Raw genomic sequence first — 22,207 nt, 5'->3', positions numbered from 1 at the left:
TACTGAGCAAGATTGCTACTGTTAGTGCTGTAAGTGGTTCCCTTTTAACCAGGTAGTGTTCAGGGGTCTTCTGATGTTCTAACACGTATTCTTTTGGGTGGTATACGATTCTGGGGATTATTAGAACTTGAATGCAGAAGTCTGAATTATTAAAGGCTCTTACCGATAGGCAGGGTGTAACTCCAAGTTGTTGACATACCCATTTAGTATTGACTGCTGGCATAAGCCAATCAAAAGGCTTGTCTGTTCTGCTAATGCTCATTGTTGTGTTACAGAGGTGTCGCATATTTGCTGGAACTTCTCCTACACATCTTCCTTGCCCACTAACCTGGGACAAGGTAATGCCTGGAACATTATCTCCTTTTTTCCAGAGACACTCTTTTGGATTTGTACCATTTATTTCCCTTGCCTCAGATGTAATCCCAATAGCTTCATAAAAGGGTGGATTTATCATATAGCAAAGCCAACATCCTTTAGTTAGGTTAGGATGGGTATGATTCAAAACTCCAAAGGTAGCTTGCATGATTTTCCATAAAGTTGTATACCTCTGCACTAATAACTGAGGTTCTTGATTACCTTTGTCTATAACATTATCTCTGGTTTTATTACTCTCTTTTAAGTCATTGCTTATTACTGGATTTGGGCCTATGGGGCTAGGGTCATGTGGCGCTACTTCCTTTTTTATTTGAATCAGATTTCCCGGATCATGTCCTTCTATCCAATGCCTAACCCCCCATGTTTTGCCTATTAACCATCCAGAATCGCTTGGTTGAGTGACATTTAGGTAAAGAAAGGTGCAGTTCCCAAGTAAGTTTTTCCCAGTCCAAGGCCACTCTCGTGGTCATTTACACCCTGCTGGTCCATGTCCTACTTTTAAATATTTGTCTAATCCCCCACCCGGAGCCCACGCTGATGCTATTGTTTCACAGCCCCAATAGGCACAGTAATAATGTTCGGGGTAATTACAGTATTGCTTCCCTGGGTTCGAAGCAGGGCACATATAGAAGCTTGTTAAGTTTAACAGTCGCCCGCATTTTAAATTCCGAGTTAGATCACAGATCCCAACTTTGAAGCTTGGTGCTCCAGGTCCCGTTATTGTTTGTAAAATATGACGGGTATCGTGATCCTCCCATCTGCTTAAGGTCCATTTAAAGGGTTCATGTATATTAACTGTAGCACTCTGAAGGGGAAACCATACAAACATAAAAACCCATAGAATTGAGTGATACGCACTGCAGGGGAGGATGTTACTTATCATGCTCAGTTTTACATTCCCATTTTCCCCCATTCCGTTGTCACCATTCTCATACTCATGATGATTTACGTTCTCTTTCAAGGTTTGGGAGGGCCCCTCATCCCCACTATCTACCTCTCTGTCTCGCCTGTCAACTTGGTTGCTACAAGTTACAGGGCAAGCCATCTTCCCGACAGCAGAGATATTCTTCAGGGGTGGGATCGTTCCCTCTTTCCCACTTTGATCTCCGGGAGATCCAATTTTTCGTATTCAACTGTGGGGTGTCGCACCTGAGTTTTTTAACTAATTTGCGACACTTGACCTGGACTATATCCGTGAGGAACGGACCCAGGGGTTCATTGGAATGGTAACAGTGGAATTCAGGGTTTATTCCCTTTATGAAAACCTCCCACCACTCAGGGGATCCTTTAGTCAATTCCCGAGTGGCAACCTTGTAATTTAGTACTTCAGATGTCAATTTGCGCTGCTCCAGCCAGCAGCGTTGACATACACTTCTTGGAGCTCTCCCCTTTCTGCAGTGAGCCCACCACAATCCTTTACAGATTTTGCAGGAAAAACAGGCAAAAGGGTAACAATGACAATCTAACCAGCTACACCTTACTCTAATACTTTGATGTTCAGCGTGGCCCTCCCCTTCCCAAAGTCTCTGTTCTTTTTCAAGTCGGATGAGCTGATAGAAGGGCTGCTGGGCTGAATCCTCTAGACGTTTACAGTATCCTGGGGGCTTTGTTTCTCCAACTAGTTGTACTTGCAGTCCCCAGTTATCTCCAACCCAAATGTCTCTAGAGCTGATAGAGTTCATGAAAATTATTTGTAAGTCCTTTTTACTGTTAGCTTTAAATCCCCCGGCTTCCCGTCAATTTTCCAGCTCGTTTCTTTGGAAGCTGTATGAAATCGAGTTGGATCCACCGGCCCCTTTATTCTGCTAGCATGAGTCCATCCCTTCTCTGCTGTGCGGACTGCGGAGTCAGTGGTGATTAAAACCAGGTATGGTCCGTCCCACTTTGGGGTGATTGAATCTTCTTTCCAGCTCCGGATGAGGACCCAGTCGCCAGGTTGTACCTGGTGTAACACAAGATCTAGGGGTGGTCTTTGGGCCCACATCCCTTTTTCCCATAACTGTTTTTTATATTTCATTAAAAAGGTTAAGTATTTATTAATACTTTGATCAGTAATGTTAGGATTGGTTTGAACTTTTTCTAGGGAATAGGGCATCCCATACAGCATTTCAAATGGGGACAGTCCTATATCAGCTCGTGGCTGAGTTCGAACATTTAATAATGCCAACGGCAAACATTTTATCCAGGATAATTTAGTTTCTAGTACTAATTTGGTGAGTTGTTTCTTAATTTCCCCATTCATTCTTTCTACCCTTCCCGAACTCTGTGGATGCCAGGGAGTATGTTGTTCCCATTTTATGCCCAGAGCTTCTGCTAGCATCTGTGTTATTTTTGAAGTGAAATGGGGGCCTTTATCAGAGTCTATCGTCTCTGGGACCCCATATCTAGGTATTATTTCTTCCAGCAAGGCTTTTGTTACTGTCCGAGCTGTTTCTCTGGCAGTGGGGATTACTTCTACATAATGTGTTAAATGATCCACTATAACCAAAAGATATTTTAGTCTCCCTATCTTGGGGAGCTCAGTAAAGTCTACTTGCAGATTTGAAAAGGGCCTCTTTGCCACTGGCCTCCCACCCAGGGGTAGTTTTCTTAGGTTTCTCCTGTTTACCCGTAGACAGGTTGGACAACTTCTAGTAATCCCTTTCGCTAAGTCATGTAGGCCCACCGTCATATAATGGGTGGCAAAGTGATCTACCAGCCCTTGAGCGCCCCAGTGTGTTCTCTGGTGTAATTTACTGAGCATCCGCTGGGCTACAGCTCTAGGTAAAACTTCCCTCCCATCCTTTAACAGCCATTTCCCTGATTCCTCTTTTATTCCCAATTTTGTAAGCTTCTCCTGTTCTTCTATTGTAAATATAAGCTTATCCTGAGTAGTCGACTCAGGGTCCTTTGGGGTATCCACAAGGTCCTTCCTAATTCCCTCACTTAAAGTTAATGTTTTAATAATTGCAGCTTTCTTTGCCTCATAGTGTGCCGCATTGTTACCCCTACTCCGGTAATCCATTCCCCGTTGATGCCCTTTTAAATGGACCACTGCTATCCTGGTAGGGCCTCTCAAAGCCCTCAGGAGGGCTATTATTAGTTTCTGATGGATTAAGTCCTTTCCCTGTGAATTCACAAGGCCTCTCTCTTCCCATAACTTCCCAAAGGTGTGCACCACCCCGTATCCATATTTAGAATCTGTATAGATGGTCCCCTCTTTTCCTTCTAATAGTTCCAAGGCTCTTAGGATAGCGTATATCTCGCAGGCTTGGGCTGACTATGTTTTGTCTAGGGCTCCAGATTCGATTACCTTTAAATCAGGCCCCCCCACTATGGCATATCCTGATCTCCTTTGACCCTCAACTACTCTGGATGATCCATCAACAAACAATTTTTCCCCAGTCTCTAATTCCTCTTCCTCCAGGTCAGGTCTAATTTTGGTTTGTTCTTCTATAGTAATTACACAGTCATGTATCAGTGATTCAGTTTCGGGCTCTCCGAAGAGGAAGGAGGCTGGATTTTGCAATGAGGTGGTTTCTAAAGTGAAATTAGGGGTTTCTAATAGAATCCCCTCATATTTTAGGAGCCTGGCATCAGAGATCCATTTGTCTGCTTTTTGCTGCATTACACTCCGTATGTTATGTGGAGTTAACACCTTCAGAGTGGCATTAAAGGTGATCTTCCTTGCTTCTTCTACTAACTCCGCACAGCCTGCAATTATTTGTAAACAGCCCGGCCATCCACTGCTTACAGGGTCTAAAATTTTAGACAGATATGCAATAGGTTTCTTTTTCCCCGCCCAGTCCTGGGTAAGTACTCCATAAGTTACTCCATCTGTGATATTAACAAATAAAAAGAAGGGCCTCTTTAAATCTGGGAGGCTTAGGACTGGAGCATGGACCAGAGTTTCTTTTAATTCTTGAAATTTAGATTTTTCCTCCTCTGTCCACTTGAGGTGCCCGTCTTGGGTAAGTTTTTGATACAGAAATCTTGCCTTCCCGCTATAGTTATCAATCCACTGCCTACAATATCCTGTAAGTCCTAATACCTGACGAATTTGTCGCTTACTTTGCGGTAGAGGCAGAGATAGGATTGCTTGTACTCTATCTGGATCAATTCTCTTTTCTCCCTTTTTCAAATAATGTCCCAGGTACCTAACTTCTTCTTCCACAAATTGTAGTTTTGCTTTAGAGACTTTTAATCCTTTCAGTCCCAGGAAATTCAATAGTTTGATACTTTCCTTCCGGACTTTGTCTTCTTCTTTCCCTGCTATTAACAAATCATCCACATACTGAACTAGCTTTACCTCTGGGTCTGTTTTATAATCTTGCAAAATTTGTTCCAGGGCTTGCCCGAATAAATTGGGTGATTCCGTAAAGCCTTGTGGAAGTACCGCCCACCTGAGTTGCTGTCGCCTCCCCGTGTCAGGGTCCTCCCATTCAAAGGCAAAATAATCTCGACTGGATTCGTCCAGAGGGCAGGCCCAAAAGGCATCCTTCAGGTCTATTACGCTATACCACTCATTTTCAGGTCCCAGTTTGCTTAAAAGAGTATAGGGATTTGCCACTACTGGGAATCGGGCTACAGTTCGCTTATTAATTTCCCTAAGGTCGTGCACCAGCCGATAGGATCCGTCTGCCTTTTTTACCGGGAGTATAGGGGTGTTAAAAGGCGACATACAAGGTTCTAGCAGTCCTTGGTTTAACAGCCTTTCAACCTCAGGTTTTAACCCTCTCCTCCCTTCTAGTGAAATTGGATACTGTTTTATTCTTACCGGGATTTCGGGATTTCTGATTTTTACTGTAAATGGGGTTATATTTAATTTGCCCACAGTCCCTGGATTATACCACACTTCGGGGTTTATTTTCTCTTCATCTTCTAAACGGAGGGAACAAAGTCTGATCTTTAATTCCTTCTCTACCACCTCAATTTGAACTCCCAATTCAACAATCAAGTCTCTCCCTAACAAATTGTAATCTGCTTCAGGAACTAATAGGAAGTCACCCATCCCCACTTTAGTTCCCGATTCTACCACCACCCCTTTAATAATTTGTACTTCAAAAGGTTCCCCCTTAGCCCCTATTACCGTGGCTGTCTGTTTTGACAAATTACAGCCCTGAGGCAGAAATTGAATAGTAGATCTTTCTGCCCCTGTATCGACCAAGAAATCTATTTCCTGGCCCTGGGGACCCACCTTCAATTTTATCAAGGGCTCTTTTTGATGTTTCCTGGTCCCCATAAAATAGAGCCCCTGACTCCCCTATTCGATTTTGAACTCCTCCTCGTCCCTTAGCCTCCTCCTGCACTCCCTCTTGAAATGTCCCTTCTTACTGCAATAATAGCATACCCTTTCTCCTACTTTTCCCTTGTCACCCCCCCCTTCCGAGTGACTCTCTTTTGTTCTTCCTCTACCCGCCTGCTTTCCCTTACTGCAGCAACCATCATTTTCACCTGTCTCTTCTGACTTTCATCCTCTCTGCGGACATAAACCTTCTGCGCCTCTCGCAATAATTCTGCTAAATCCCTATCCTGCCAATCATCCATTTTCTGTATCTTCCTCCTAATATCATCCCAGGATTTAGAGACAAACTGGACTTTAAGAATTGCCTGTCCCATTGGGTTATTCGGGTCTAACCCCGAGTACAGCTGAAAACTTTTCCTTAACCTCTCTAACCATCCAGTGGGGGTTTCATCCTTCTTTTGTCTGTCGTTAAATGCTTTATTTATATTCTGGCCCCTAGGAACGGACTCTCTTATGCCATCAATTAATATGGTCCGAAAGTCCTGCATGTTAGCTCTATGGGCCGCATCCTGGTTATTCCAATTAGGATTCTGGAGAGGCCATTTGGTGTCGGCTGGCTGCTGGGCATGCGCGGGTAGGGCATCCCAGGCCCGCATTCCAGCAATTCTTATCATGTTCTTTTCCTCGGCCGTGAATAAAATGTTAAGTATAGCTTGTAATTCCTCCCAAGTGTATATATTAGGACCTAAAAATTGATCCACCCGCTCTGCCACACCCAGGGGGTCTTCTAGCAAATTTCCCATCTCCTTCTTAAAGTCTCTAACATCCCCCGAACTTAAGGGCACCGAAATAAATCCAATCCCCGGCTGTGGCCCCCCCATCGGCATTTCCCTTAAAGGAAATAGTTTGCCTTGCGTCTTACTTCGGGTAAGAGGACCACGCGAGCCTGAGGGTTGATCAGAGTCTGAGTCTGATTCTTCCTCATCCGATTGTGGAGGAGGAGGGGGTGCATTTGGCGCAGGGGGAATGTAGGGCGGGGGTGCAATAATTACTTATTCCACTCGCCCCTTCTTTTTCTTTCCTCCTGAAACCCCCGAGAGTTTAAACACGAGCACCTCCGGCTTTTCTGTCCAGACTCGGGCATAGGCACTCTCCTCAGGGTTAGAAGGTTGTTTAGCGTGTACCCAACCATTCAACAGTTGCTTTACCCAGTCCTCTGAGGACCCAAAGATGGGCCAAAACACACCTTTAGAAATCTCTTGTCCTCCCCATACTTCTATGCAATAGTGTATCATCTTTGCCTTATCCTTCCCAGGTGCCCCTGGAAAGTGCTCCCAATTTGTCAGCATAAACCCTAAGGGACTCTCCTTAGGAATTGGGGGAAGTTTTACCCCCACCGGGGAGGGGGATTTATCCTTGCTTCTCCCCTGCCCCATGTCCTCCGGAGTACCTTCAATCACTCACGACAGCACAATCGCTTCCCCTGGTTCGTGGCCCAGGCCCTCGCGGGCTCTGGAAAACGCACTACTGAGGGTCCACACTCGCTTGGAGAATCCGGCTGCCAGTCCTCCTCTCATACACACACACACTCGCCGTACTCCGGGATCCCGAACCCCGCCCGAACGGATCCCCTTTATACTCACGCGTCCTGCGCCTTCGTCCGGACTTTTGTGCACAAAAATTACGGGGTACCCTGGGCCCGCTCCCCTTTCTTTGCTTTCGCTCTCTAGGCTTTTAGGTTCGTCGGTCGGGATGAGGGTAAAAACCCCGGTCTGAGTCCGCTCAAAGGAGCGGAATCGTGGCGCCCCTCTCAGAGAGAGGTTCCCCAGATCCCGATCCGAGTCACGGCACCAAATTGTTATAAACGAGCACAATAGGCCGTTAAATCCAATTAAAAGGATTTATTAATAGCGGAAAGCGAAAGCAAACCAGCGCGCGCTGGGCGGCAGTCGTTTCAACTACCGTGCCTAGTTCTCCGTTTCCCCCCCACTTATTGGGTTGTCTCTTCCGGATGTGTGACGTTCTGGTGACGCTCTGGTGTCTCTTCTGCGCAGGCGCACCCTGTTGTTAGGTGGTCGTTCTCTGCCTCTTGGTGGCGCCAGTGGTCTTCTTTAAGGTTGTCTTTGCGACTTGGAAATTCCCTCAAAAACAAGAAATGTTATCTCTAGGCACGTTTACATGTTTTGCTAAGTCTGTAACGGAACTATCCTTGAAACATATCTATTCGCTTAGGTGTTTGGGTGCCTAGCAGCAGCTTTTTCAAAACAGTTTTAATTCCCTAAAAAGTTTGTAACGAAGTCGTCCTTGAGAGATAGTCACTGGAATGCCTGAGATAGTCACTGGAATGCCTGGCAAAATGAGAACATGTTCAGACAAGTAAAAACTCTAATTAAAACTCTATTCTGTGAATATGAGAGACTCTATATTATGAACAAAAAGGCCTTATTTTCCTAACACTGCCCGCCGGCTGCGGGCGAAGCCCAAGGGCGGCAGAGCCTTGGCCGAGCCGGCCCGGCCCGGGGCTGCTCCTGGGGCCCGGCGGATCCTGGCTGGGCCTGGGCTGGCGGCGGGGCAGGGCTCGGCAGGGCCAGATGTCAGCACCCGCAGCCACGGCCCGGCCTCGGCCCCGCGGCCTCCCCTGCCCTGCCCAGCAGCCGATGGCGCCTGGCGGCTCCCTGGGAAGGGGCCCGGCCCCACGGCAGGAGCCGCCCGGCCCCACGGCCAAGATGGGGCTGGGCCGGCCTTGGCACCTCTGTGGGGCCAGAAGGGAGAGAGACCCAGCCAGGCTTTCTCATCTGTGACTTGTGTCTGCACAGAGGCATCTGCAGCTTCCTTAGTGCTTTAACAGACTGTCAGCTCTCAGAGCTAATTACTGATTGGTTTTTGTCAGACACACAGGAAACTGCTAGCAGCTTCTCTCAGGACATCACTTCTGTGATGCAAAACCACCCCAGCAGCACAGAGCACAGAGCTCCTTTGTCCATATGCAGTGGCCATGTGCCCGAGGCCTCCAAACCCCTCCTTGGGAGATCTCTGGGCTTTCTCCAAGGTGTTTTCAAATGAAAACATTCAGCTTGTTATGTGTAGTAAATATAATTCGTGCCATTCCTTGTATGAAATATGTAATATTAGATACTTGTTAAATGATGCCCATTTGTATTAGTTCCCCCCCACCTTTGCAGGTGAAAGTGGGTGTATATTGGAAACTGATTTACAAGTAAAAGGATGTGGCTCGGCCAGAAGATGAGCCATGTCGAGACTCCATGGGACTCCAGGTGTTGACCATCAGGTGCTGATCATCGCATAAACGGCCCAAGATGGATATCATGGAAATCCTCAGACCGATACATGTGAATGAAGCCTTCCTGTAAATCTCATCAGGGATTCACCTACTCCAGATGAAATAAATGGGCCAGGAGACCTGCTCCTTTTTAAGGCCTTTATTAGGTGACCAGCTCTGGGTTGGGGGCCCGAGGGTTCGTGCACACCACCGCTGCTCCCACGTGGCGACGCGGAGAAGGAGGAGATCGGGTCTGCCAGGCAGCAGAACCGGGGCTTCCATCCTCGCGGGCATGCCCAGGAAGGCAATTTGCGGCTCGTTGCCCGGGGTCCTGATTCCGCAGTCGCGCTGTTACTTTAGGGCGGCATGTTGGCGGTTAGTCCGAGGGTCCAGCGATGTCCGGGGACCTTTTGCCCATCGTACGATCCCGTCCACGGCCCCGAATTTGGTGTGGCTCGTTGTCCTTGGGGCTCTTTTCGGGCTTTTGCGCTCGGTTCGCGATTTGCATATTGCTGGAGTCGGGGCGGCCGCCATTTTGGGGAGCAGCGGCAATAACATCCCAGCGGTCACAAAGTGAAGGGCAAACGGGGACAAGGGGGAAACATAACAAGGGTGCACATAAAGGGGATTTTAACGGGGTTTGAACAGTTTACAGCATTTTAATTAACATTTTCAATATAAAACTGAATTTATTCATAACAGGAGGAGCCCCACGCCTGGGCTGTGAGGGGTCATGAGGGGCTGTGAGGGGCCGTGAGAGGCTCTGAGGGGCCGTGAGGGGCTGTTGGGGACCTTGAGGAGGAGAAGGTCTCCAGAGGCTGTGGGAGGCCCAGCACCTCATGGAACCAAGGGTCCATTGTGACACTGTGGAACCAAGGAGACTGCTCTTGGCAGTACCAAAAGTCATGGAACCAAAAGTCCATTGTGACACTGTGGGGCCTTATGGAACCATGGAGACCATTATGACACTTCAGGACTCACTGGGACCAAAGGCACCATTGTGACACTGCAGGGCCTTGTATAACCAAGGGGCCATTGTAGCATGGCATGGCCTCATGGAATCAAGGGGATCACAGTGACACTGTGGGATTACACAAGGGGCTGTGGGACTCCATAAGGAGCTGTGGGACTCGATAAGGGGCCGTGGGGCTCCGTGAGACCACGGGGCCATTCTGACTGTGGAACCAAGGACACCATTGTTACACTATGGGACATCATGGAACAAAGGAAGCCATTGTGAACCAGTGGGGGAACCCACTGAGACTATGGTGACACTTCAAGGGCCATTGTGGAACTGCAGGGCCTCATGGAACCAATGAGACCATTGTGACATGGCCCAGCCTCATGGGAGCAAGGGGACCTTGTGACACTGTGGGGCCTTGTAGAACTGAGGGGCTGTGGTGACCCTGTGTGGCACCATGGAACCCAGGAGAGCTCTGTGACACTGCAGGGCTCCATGGAACTGAGGACTCGTGTAACAGTGAGGAGCCCAATGGAACCAAGGATCCATTCCGTACTGCAGGGCTTCATGGAACCAAGGTGCCAGTGTGACACTGTGGAATCAAAAGAGACCATTCTGACACTCCAAGTCCCCATGGAACCAAGGAGCCATTGTGACACCACAGGGTCTCACAGAACCAAGGCAACCACTGTGACACTGCCAGGTCTCATGGAAGCAAGGGGCCATTGTGACACTGCTTCCCCATGGAAGTAAGGGGCCAGTGTAACACATCCAGGCCTGGTGGAACCAAAGGGCCATTGTGATCTTGGGGAACCCAACAGAACCAAGGGGCCATTTTGAGACTCCGTGACCTCACGTAACCAAGGGGTCATGGTGGCATTTTCCTATGGAAACAAGGAAACAATTTTGACACTGCAAGGCCACATGAAAGCAAGGGGCCATTGTGACACTGTGGAGCCAAGGAGACCATTGTGATATCACTGGGCCTCATGGAAACAAAGATCTGTTGTGATCCTACAGGCCTTCATGGAACCAAGGGGAAATTGTGATGCTGCAGGACCCCAAGGATCCAAGAACATGGAACAAGTCTGGCTGGGTGGGCCTCCAGGGTGTTGCATGACTGGTCCAAGTGACCTTGGCATGTTAAGGGTTGTTTCTCATCTGTCCCTGAAACCCTGGAGATCCATGCTTTCCTTCCTGTGGGAAAGAACTGTCCTTCTCCTCCAGTTATTCATGGCTGAAATTAGGATTACTCCTCCAAATTTTATTATATCCAAGGATTATTCCCATGTGAATCCTGCCAGGACAGACAGCTCTTGGCTGGCCTTGGCCTCTTTGGGGCCACCTCTCATCTGCCTTCAAAACACTGGGGGCTGTGCTTTTCTTCCCATGGAAAAAAAAAATCTTTCATGGCCAAAATTGAGAATCCACCTCCAAAATTCCTTATATCCATGGACAGCTCTCAGACAAAAGCTGCTAGGACTGTCCAGGTTCCCTTGGGCCAGGTCTCATATGCATTTCAAATACTGGGGCTGTGTACTTTCCTTTCTATGGAACAGAACTGTCCTTCTTGTCCCAATGCCCATAGTCAAAAGTGGGATTTGGCCTCCCAGATTATATGTATCCAAGGATTCTTGCCAGGTCTGGCTGGCAGGTCTGGCTGCCTTGCCCTCCTTGGGGCTGCCTCTAATCAGCCTTTGAAACACTGGGACTCCACCCTTTCCTTCCCATGAGAGCTGTCATTCCAGTCCAGGAACCCACAGCTGAAATGGAATTCCACCCCCGAGACTCCCCATATATCCGAAGGCTGCTTTCAGACAGAAGCTGCAGTTACAGACAGGTCAGGCTTGCCTTGGTCACTGGTGACAGCTTCACATCTGCCTTCAAAGCCCTGGGGCTCTGTGGTTTCCTTCCTAAAGAAAAGAACTGTCCCTCTTGTCCAGGAGCTCTTGGCCTCAGGCACTTGACCGCTCTACAGGGACAAAGGAGCTCTGTGCTCATTGGAGTGGAGACTGAGGACAGCAGAGGAGAGCCCTGGGAGGGACTGAAGGGTGATTTCAGAGATGGTGGATCCTTCTGAAATAGCAGAGAACAGCCAGAGAAAGAAAGAATTAATGCAAAGAACAGCTGGAGAGGCCCGACTGGACACCAGGAGAAAGGAATTTCCCTCCCAGGGCAGGGCTGTGGTGCAACACGTCCCCAGCAGGAGCCTGGAGCAGCCCAAGTCTTTGTGTGGCCAGGCAGGGGCAGCAGGAGGCAGAGCTGCCAGCAAAGGAAGGGCCAGCGAGGTGGGGCAGCCGGGGGTGACGACAGCCTGCAGGGACAGAGGCGCAGGGCAGGGACACCGTGGGACAGCCTGGGCTGCAGAGGGCTCAGGGATGTGCAGCAGCTGCAAGGCCCTGACAGAGCCAACCTGTGCAGCCCTTTGGCCATGGCTGCTGGCCCTGGGCCTGAGGCCACCAGGGGACAAGTGACCCTTGCAGCCCTGGGGCCTCAGTGCCTCCTTGTCCCTGCTCAGCAGCCTGGCAGGGGCCGCCCCATGGTCCTGCCCTTGGCACTGCACATCCCCACATGCCAGTGCCCATCCCGGGAAGAGCCCTGAGCAATGAGGGAGGGACAGGATCTGCCTTGCCAGGGGCTGGGGCTCAGGCCTGGGCCCTTTGCATTCCTGAAACACATCCAGGTTTGCTCAGCACCAGAGACACCTTTCCCTTGCTTGTCCCCAGCTGTCATCTCTGCCTCCAGTGTTCTGCTCTAACTGGAACCTGGGGACACTTTCTCATGCCTTGTGTCCTTGACTGGGACCCATTAAAAGTGAAAGAATGTTTGGACTTGGAATCTGACTTTGAGTTCTTGAGAAGTTCTTTGTGCACACTCTGAGGGACGGGGTCTGATGCAAACAGCACCAAAGCCCCAGAGGTCATTAAAGTCCTTGTGCTGTGTCTGTGCTGCTGAGATGGGCCGGGCTCCTGGCACAGAGGCAGCTCCTGGCAAGGGCAGCGCTGCAGAGACAGCTCTGGCCAGGAGCAGCTCCTGTGCACAGCCCAGCAGGGCTGGGGCACTGCCAGGGCATCCCAGGGACACGAGCAGGGCACAGACAGAACTCACAGGGGCTCAGCACTGGCAGGGGCTGTGGGATGTCCCAGAGGGGGCTGTGTCACAGCAGCACCTCTGTGGCTGTGTCACAGGGGCACAGAGCAGCTGTGATGTCAGAAAGGGGCTGTGTGACAGCACAGAGTGGGTTGGGTGAGGTCAAAGATTGGGCTATGACATCACAGAGTTTGTTGTGTGAGGTTATCGAGCAGCTATGGCAAGATAGAGGGGTCTGTGTGACATCACAGAGCAGGCTGTGACATCATAGCATTGCTGTATGACATAATAGAGCAGGCTGTGAGGACAAAGTGTGTGCTGTGACATTACAGAGAAGCAGTATGACATGACAGGGAGGGTTTTGTGACATCACAGAGCAGACTGTGACATCACAGGGTAGGGTATGAGGCCTTAGAGCAGACTTTGCCATCATAGAGTATGGCTCAGTGACAGCAGACAGTGGGTTGTGACATCAGTGGGTGGCTGTGTAATACCATAGATTAGGCTGTGACATCAAAGAATAGACAATGACATCTCAGGGTGACTTTGTGACATCACTGAGTCTTCTGTGACATCACAGAGCAGCTGTATGACATCACAGGGTGACACCTCAGAGTTGGCTCTGTGACATCACAAGGGTGTGTGACATCATAGGGGGGCTGTGTGACATCACAGAAGTTTGTATGACATAACAGGGGCTGTGCAACATCACAGGGGTCTGTGTGACACCACAGGCGCTGTGTGAGGTCACAGGGGCTTTGTGGGGTCACTGGGGAGGTTACTCCACCCCAGCTGTCTGTCACGATCTGCTCATGCAGGGTGTTGTGATGGTTTGTTGGCTGATCACAAAAGCGCAAAAAGGAAAACAGCAGGGGACCATCAGTTTAATCACAACAAATGCACCTTTATTTAGGTACCAACAGCAAATGTGATAGAGGGGTCAGAAAGAAAATAAAGAATAGAGAGAAAAGAGGGGAAGGGGAATATAGCTGCCATTGTTGAGATGAGATCCTCGATGGTCCAGCCACATAGATTCACTGTCCTCCATGGGGGTGCACCAAAGTCTTCCCAAAAGATTACAGTTTATGTACTCTTTAGCCAAAGCTAAAGACTTCTGGCATCTGGCCAGAAGGTGGGCAAGTTTGATGGGCCACTGTGTACAGCCCGTTGGTCTGTGAAGCAGGTGCAGGCATGCAGGGAGAAGCCACCGCTTATCACAACCTTTTTGAATGTGATGTTCTGTAGAAGCACAGCGAGTGCACCTGCAAACAGTCACTTGGCAAGTGTCCACACCCACCTCAGCCAGGCCAGAACTCCTGTCAGGGGTCTGCAGGGTCCTTGCGACCGTCGTGAGGCAAATGGAAGAAACTTCGGACCGTCTTTCACAGTGGTATATTGGGATGGCACACACAGTTAAGAGAGTGTCTGTTTTCAATGTGGGAATTCAGTTTAGAGTTTTGATTCCTTCAAAGTTCTACACTGATTAAAGAAAAAATAATAAAAGGAAAAATATCTCTTTGGCTGTTCAGCCAGCATGCGCACAGTGTGTGCACTGCACAGACATGTGCAGCCAGTTCTTCAAGTAAAGCAGATCCCAGGTGAATGAGGAGAGACAGGATGGGTTTAGGAAATGTGGAGCAAGGTTGTCCACACCGCATCAGATTTCAAGGCACATCCAGACATACTTAAGAGAGTCCCTGGATCAATATAAGTCACTGAATGCTGCTACCATCTCATGTGTAATAAGAACAGCAATAAAAGACGCTTTTACAATTAAAATAAATATTTTCTAGAAGATATGTGAAAATTTTCTCAAAAAATATTGTAGGAAACCTTCCTAATGAACTGCACGAGAGCAGATGGAAATCAAAGCAGAGCCATGGTTTGTCAAGGATTTGCTTGATCCTAATGAGCCCTGTGGTGCATTTGCAGATGAGCCCTGGAACATCAGGGCCTGAGAGGCGATTGCACAAACCTTTCCAGGAGTCAAAGTCAGAAGAAAACCCCGAAGTGTCTCAAAGCACTAATGGGACCTACTGAGCTCCATGCCCAACACAGGCTCCTCATGGACTCCATGGAGCAGAGAACTGGAGGCCAGGATGGCACAAAAGCCTCTCAGAGACTCCAAATGGCACAAAACCCTCTCAATGTGGAAAAGAAAATCCAAAGTACCAGAAAAAAGTTTAGTATCTCAGAGTATTAATGAGCCTCAGTAAGTGTCTGCACAAAGCTCTCAAGGGACTCATGAAAGCAGATAACTGGGGCCATGATTGCACAAACTTCTCACACAGTCTCTATCAAAAGCGAAACACCAAGTACCTTAAAATAACTGAAGTACCTTGAAACAGTAATAAGCCCCACTGAGTGTTGTTCCTGACAAAGTCTCTCCAGGGACTAATTAGAGCAGATAATTGGAGGCCATGATTGCACAAAGCTCTCAGAGACTTCAAGGCAAAAGCAAAAGCCAAAGTCCTCTGAAAAACCTGCAGTCCCTGGGAGCATGAAGGAGCCCCCAGGGCCATTCCTGACCAAGGTTCCCCAGGGACTCCTTCCAGCAGATCCTTGAGGCCACTGGGATGTGGGCATGGGGGGGATGCTGAGGGCAGGACCAGGGCCTGACAGTGCCCAGCCTGGCTGGGGCTGTGCCAGGAGGCCCCAGGGCCTCAGGACAAGGTGTCTCCTCACAGCCCTTGGTGGCACAGACCCTGCTGTGCCCCAGGGCACCAAGACTTGGCTTCTCTTTGTCCCCACCTGGCATCAGTGCCTCCAGTTCTCTGCTCTGCCTGGGGCCTGGGGGACACTTTCTCAGTCGTGTCCCTCAGTGGAACCCATTAAAAGTCCAAGAAACTTTGGAGTTGGATTGCGACTTGGAGCTCTGGAGATGTTTCTGCAGCTCCCTCTCAGGGCCTGATGCTCAGGGCCTGGGCACAAAGCCCCAGAGGGTCATTAAAGTCCTTGTGCTGTGTCTGTGCTGCTGAGCTGGGCCGGGCTCCTGGCACAGAGGGTGATGCTGGTAACCAAGCAGAGCTTCAAAAGCACATTTCTCTTGCTGAGCAGCTCTTCTGCCAGCCCAGCAGGGCTGGGGCACTGCCTGCAGCCAGCCCGGGCACAGCACAGAGGCACAGAGAGCTTCAATCAGTCAGGGCTGGGAAGGGGCTGAGAAGTGCCTGGGGCAGAATCACTGCCAGCCCTTGGCACAGGAACCTCTGGCTGCAGGACAATGCAGCTGCAGCTCCTGGAGAGATCTCCTAAACCTGGAACATCCCAATGCCCACAGAACCTGTGAGTACAACTCTGAGTATTTCTGGTGCAGGGCGGGTGAAATTTTCATGTAGCTCTGACATGCTGAGGGCTTCTAATCCACCACAGAATATTTCCAAGACAAAGATTTTTATAAAAATGAGGACATTTCAAAACTTTGTATTCTGTTTTCTACTATTGGAGAATGGCAGGGAGGGGGGATAAATATTAAAGTTTGATTAGGAATTTTGACAAGTGCCTGAGGTATCTGAACTGTTACTTTTAGTGATCTAGAGATTCACAGGAGATCCCTAATGTGCTTTCAGCCACTCTGCCCATGGACAGCAGCAGCATCACCTTGTCTGGAACCATCAGGTTCAGTCTGAGCTGTCCTTTCTCCAAGCTGCAAACAGAACCTGCCCCCAGCCCGTGCCCTGTGAACAGGCAGGGTTCTGTCAGGCCAAGGAGAGTGCACAGAGATTTGGGGTCTGGGAGTGCTGGCAGGGAGAGATCAGGCACAGGGAGACACCTGCAGGAGGAAAATCTCCAGGAAGCAGAGAGAAGATCAGGGAAGGAGAGAAAACAAAACCCAGAAATGCTGAGGCAGGGAGAGTTTAGAGATGTCCAGAGGATCCCCTCCAGTGCAGCCCCTCCCTCTGCACAAGCCCCCTCCCTCCTGTGCCCCAGCCAAGCCTCTGCCCTCAGGGCCGGGGCTCCAAGGCGTGCAGCCCCTCCTGTGCAGGCAGAGCTGCAGCAGAGCCGTGGGGCAGCTCTGCAGCCCCGGGCCCAGTTCCCTCTGCAGAGCACAGGGCTGGGAGCAGCTGCCCGGCACTGGGGGCTCTGGCAGGGGCACAGCTGGCTCAGGGTGACACAGCTGTCCCCAGTGCCCGGCTCTGGGCAATGCTGGCAGTGCAGCAGGGAAGGAGCTGCACCTCCCTTCATCCAGTGCCATCAGAAGGACACTTGGAAGTCTCCCTGAGATTCCAGTCCAAGCTGGGAGCTTCAATCCAGGGTGTAAACATGTCCTAGAGCATCTTTGAGTCATAAGATTGATGGGAAAAGGCAGAGGTGTTGTGACACTGAAAATGCTGGTGGGTGTGTGAAATGAGCATCCTCAAGTTGAGAATCCTAAGTCCTTGGCTCCAAATGCAGAGCTGGGCTGTGGTTGATCCATCTCCTCTCAGCAGTACCTGGTGATCTTTAAGGAAAACTTGGGACTGTGAACATCCTCCATTTGAGAAATATGAAAGCTCAGAGAAACTCCTAAGAGAGTAAACTGACACACAATCTCCCCTCACTCTCCACTCGTCCTCTTGCTTCAGGGAAATCACTTTATTCTACCATAGGCAGCAGAAAAGCTGAGGGTTTCCGATATCCAAGAACATCAGGAGAGATACAGGGAAGATTATAAAGAAAACCTCAGAATTCTTAAAAACAGAAGCGTGTCTCACAGAGGGCAGAGGTGTATGGAAAATGGCTTTGATTTTGGTCACAGCTATCTCCTCTAACTCTTCACTGTCCTTTTCTCCACAGCAATACCCAAAGTACAAACCACAGCAAATGTCCAACAGCAGCTCCATCAGCTACTTCCTCCTGCTGGCACTGGCAGACACGCGGCAGCTGCAGCTCCTGCACTTCTGCCTCTTCCTGGGCATCTCCCTGGCTGCCCTCCTGGGCAACGGCCTCATCATCAGCGCCGTAGCCTGCGGCCACCACCTGCACACGCCCATGTTCTTCTTCCTGCTCAACCTGGCCCTCAGCGACCTGGGCTCCATCTGCACCACTGTCCCCAAAGCCATGCACAATTCCCTCTGGGACACCAGCACCATCTCCTACACAGGATGTGCTGCTCAGCTCTTTTTCCTCATGTTCTTCATCTCAGCAGAGTTCTATCTCCTGACCATCATGTGCTACGACCGTTACGTGTCCATCTGCAAACCCCTGCACTACGGGACCCTGCTGGGCAGCAGAGCTTGTGCCCACATGGCAGCAGCTGCCTGGGCCAGTGCCTTTCTCAATGCTCTGCTGCAAACAGCCAATACATTTTCCCTGCCCCTGTGCCATGGCAATGCCCTGGGCCAGTTCTTCTGTGAGGTGCCACAAATCCTGAAGATCTCCTGCTCCAATTCCTACCTCAGGGAACTTGGGTTCATTGTGGTTAGTGGCTGTATAGCTTTTGGTTGTTTTGTGTTCATTGTTTTCTCCTACGTACAGATCTTCAGGACTGTGCTGAGGATCCCCTCTGAGCAGGGACGGCACAAAGCCTTTTCCACCTGCCTCCCTCACCTGGCTGTGGTCTCCTTGTTCCTCAGCACTGCTATGTTCACTCACCTGAAGCCTGCCTCGATGTCCTCCCCATCCCTGGATCTGGCCCTGTCAGTTCTGTACTCGGTGGTGCCTCCAGCCCTGAACCCCCTCATCTACAGCCTGAGGAACCAGGAGCTCAAGGCTGCAGTGTGGAGATTGATGACTGGATGCTTTCAGAAACATTAAAATGCTGGCCAATTTCTGCAAATCACTTGTAATAAAAGTAAACTCTGATACTTCTTGTTCATTTCATTTTGGAGGTTTTTTCCTTTGTTATACATTTTAATCTTGGCCCCAGATAAATATCATTCTTTTTGCCATTCCTCATTTTGTTTCTGACCGCCTTCCCTGTGGTTATAGATTGTGTCAATGAGGGACTACACTCTTTGTGGCTTTAAAGGAAATAAATTATGTCCCAGCACAGTTTTCTGCAGAGATGCCTTTTTGTTGCCTTCTCTGGAGCTGCAGCAGCAATGTCTGTGTGCAGAGCTGGGGCAGATCAGTTCTGGCACAGCAGCTCTGCTCCTGCTGGCCACACCATTCCTGATCCGGGCCAGGAGCCATTGGCCTTCTTGGCCACCTGGGCACTCTGCTGGCTCATGTCCAGCCTGCTGTCCATCAGTCCCTGCAGGTCCCTTTCTGCCTGGCTGCTGTCCAGCCCCTCTGTCCCCAGCCTGTAGCACTGCAGGGGTTGTTGTGGCCAAAGTGCAGGACCCGGCACTTGGACTTGTTAAACCTCACCTTGTTGGATTTGGGCCCTGGATCCAGACTACCCTGGACTCTCTGCAGAGCCCTCCTACCCTCCAGCAGATCCACACTCCTATCCAGCTTGGTGTCATCTGCAAAGATGTCCTTGGTTCCGAGGTGCCCCTCAGTGTCACAATGTCCCTTTGGTTACACCAGGCCCTGCACTGTCACACTGGTCTCCTTGGTTCCATGGGACCCCAAAATTCGAAAATGAACTCCTTGGTTCCATGGGGCTTCACAGTGTCACAATGTTCTTGTGGTGCCGCAGTTTCACAGTGGCCCCTTGGTCCCATGGGGCCCCAGTGTGTCACAAAGGCCCCATGGTCACATGAGGTCCCACACTGTCACAATGCTCTCTGTGCTTCCACAAGTCCCCTTAGTGTCACAATGGACTTCTTGTTTCCACGAGGCCACACAGTGTCACAACGGCCTTCCAGATTCCCTGAGGCCCCAGGGTGTCACCCTGGCCCCTTGGTTACACAAGGTCCTGCAGTGTCACAGTGTCCCCTTGGTTCCATGAGGCCCTGCAGTGTCAGAAGGGCCCCTTGGTCCTACTGGGCCCTGGACTCTCCCAATGCTCTCCTTGGTTTGGCAGTGTCACAGTGGTGAAACCCCTCGGTCACACAAGGCCCCGCAGTGTCACCATGACCTCTGTGGATCCACCAGGACCCAGTGTCACAGGGACTCCCTGGTCCCATTAGGCCCCAGAGCACCACAATGGAGCCCTGGTTCTATGGGGCTGCACAGTGTCACCATGGTCCTCTTAGTTCCAAGAGGCCCTGCAGGGTCACAATGGCCCCAGAGTGTCCCAGTCATCACAGAATGACAGAATCAAATAGGCTGGAAAAGACCTTTGTGATCACCAAATCCAACCAATGCCCTAATACCGCCTTGTCACCCAGACCATGCCACTGAGTGCCACTGGAGAGGGACAGTGACTCTGCCACCTCCCCCCTGGCCTGCCCATTCCAATGCCCACTCACCCTTTCTGTGAAGAACTTCTTCCTCTTGTCCAGCCTAATCCTCCCCTGGTGCAGCTGAAGGCTGTGTCTTCTTGTCCTGCCCTCCAGCAGATCCACACTCACACCCAGCTTGGTGTCACCTGCAAATCTGGGGATGGTGGGCTCGATCCCCTCACCCAGATCATCGGTGAAGATGTTAAACAGGCCTGGGCCCAACACAGATCCCTGGGGACAGCACCAGGGACTGGACACCAGCTGGGTGCAGCACCATCCCCACCCCTCTCTGGGCCCAGCCTCCAGCCAGCTCTTCCATCTCCCAGCCAGGAGGGAACCTGCCCAAGCCGTGGGCTGCAGCTTTTCCAGGGAATGCTGTCACAGACAGTGTCCAAGGCTCTGCTGAAGTCCAGATGGACACATCCACAGCCTTTCCCACATCCACAGGTTGGTCACCTGGTTATAAAAGGAGATCAGGTTGCTCAGGCAGGACCTGCCCCTCTTAAATCCACGCTGGCTGGCTCTGACCCCTCGGCCATCCTGTGGGTGCCCTGTGGTGGCTCTCAAGGTGATCTGTTCCATAACCTTTCCAGGCACCAATGTCAGGCTGACAGGCCTGGAGCTCCCCAGATCCTCCTTCCAGCCCTTCTTGGGGATGGGCTCAAACTGGCACCTCCAGTGCTCTGGGACCTCCCTGGTGAGCCAGGACTGATGGTAAATGATGGGGAGTAGTTTGGGGAGCTCATCCACCAGCTCCCTCATCCCCCTAGGATGGATCCCATCTGATCCCATACACCTGTGAGCATCTGAGTGGCTCAGCAGGTCAGCAGCTGCTTCCTCCTGGATTACAGGGGGCTGTTCTGCTCCCTGTGCCCATCTACCAGCTCAGTAGAACTCTTGTCCTGAGGACAATCTCTCCATATATTGAAAATTGAGTCAAACAAGGTGTTAAGTACCTCAGCCTTTCCCTTATCTTTATTTACTCTATTTTCCACTGCATCCAATAAAGAGTAGAGGTTCTCCTTATACCACATTTTGCTATTAATCATAGACACATTTGTTATTATTTTTCACAAAAGTGGCCAGGTTAATCTTTAATTGAAATTTCACCTCTTTCCTTTTCTCTTTATGCATAATGTAACAACATCCTTAAACACTTGCTAAGTTGCCTGACCTTCTGTCCAAAGTTAATGCTCTCTCTGCTTTCCCCTGAGTTCCCACAAAAGCTCCATGGGCAGTCAGGACAGTGATTTTCCTCACCAGCTCATCTTTTGCCACACTGGGACAGGCTGCTCCATCCTCCTTAAGACTGCTTTCTCAAAATGTGTCTATCGTTCCTGAACCCCTTTGTTTTTAAGGGCTCTTTTCCTTAAAAAAATCAGTACCTGATTTTGTACTCCCCAAATCTGCATCCTAAATAGGCCAAAGTCTGCCCTTCCTAATTCCAGTGTGGAAGTTTTGTTGCTGCCCCTCCTTCTGTCACAGATCACTGAAAACTTGATTATTTCATGGTCCCTGTGCCCCAGGCAGCCTCCGACCCCCACATCTGCCACCAGCCCTTCTCTGTTTGTGAACAGCAGCAGACAGAGCTTTCCTTGGGAGTGGAGTGTTAATAAAAATTCGGTAAAACAGAAAACTCCTTAACACCAGTGCAGCATTATAAGCAGCATTCTTTATTCAGGGGAATGCACGGGGGATAGCTCCCCCCAAAGCCGAGCATGCTGGGTACAGGAAAGTTTCTGTTCATATTCTGTATTTTGCACACATATTCATTGATTGTGCTGGACTAAACACACATCTGATAATCATTTGCCCAGAATCATTAACATATTTCCCCTCCCCTTTACCCATGTGTTCTTCTGTCCTGGGGGTCTCTCTGGTGGTTTCTGGTGGTCGTGGGCCCCAGTGTTCCTGTGGGCTTGGCTGAGTTGGCAGGACACTGAGGCTGGTGAACTTCCAGTTCCCCTTGTCCCACAATGGGCATTGTGTGGTTTCCATAGGCCTGTTGGTTTTTGGAGAACAAGCTC

The 22,207-nt window shown here is 50.1% G+C and overlaps 2 protein-coding genes across 2 annotated transcripts in view; one reads left to right on the top strand and one right to left on the bottom strand.

Annotated features, from left to right (window-relative positions):
• Nucleotides 1–22,207, bottom strand: part of LOC144246356 (uncharacterized) — a 387,512-nt gene that overhangs the window by 30,327 nt on the left and 334,978 nt on the right. The window lies entirely within an intron of this gene.
• LOC144246365 (olfactory receptor 14A16-like) lies at nucleotides 17,731–18,663 on the top strand. The gene has a single exon (XM_077783750.1). The coding sequence runs from the start codon at nucleotides 17,731–17,733 to the stop codon at nucleotides 18,661–18,663; it is 933 nt and encodes a 310-aa protein (XP_077639876.1).

The sequence above is a fragment of the Lonchura striata genome, chromosome 6 (assembly GCF_046129695.1).
Source record: "Lonchura striata isolate bLonStr1 chromosome 6, bLonStr1.mat, whole genome shotgun sequence".
NCBI lineage: Eukaryota > Metazoa > Chordata > Aves > Passeriformes > Estrildidae > Lonchura > Lonchura striata.
This window is presented reverse-complemented; position numbering and strand designations above follow the sequence as displayed.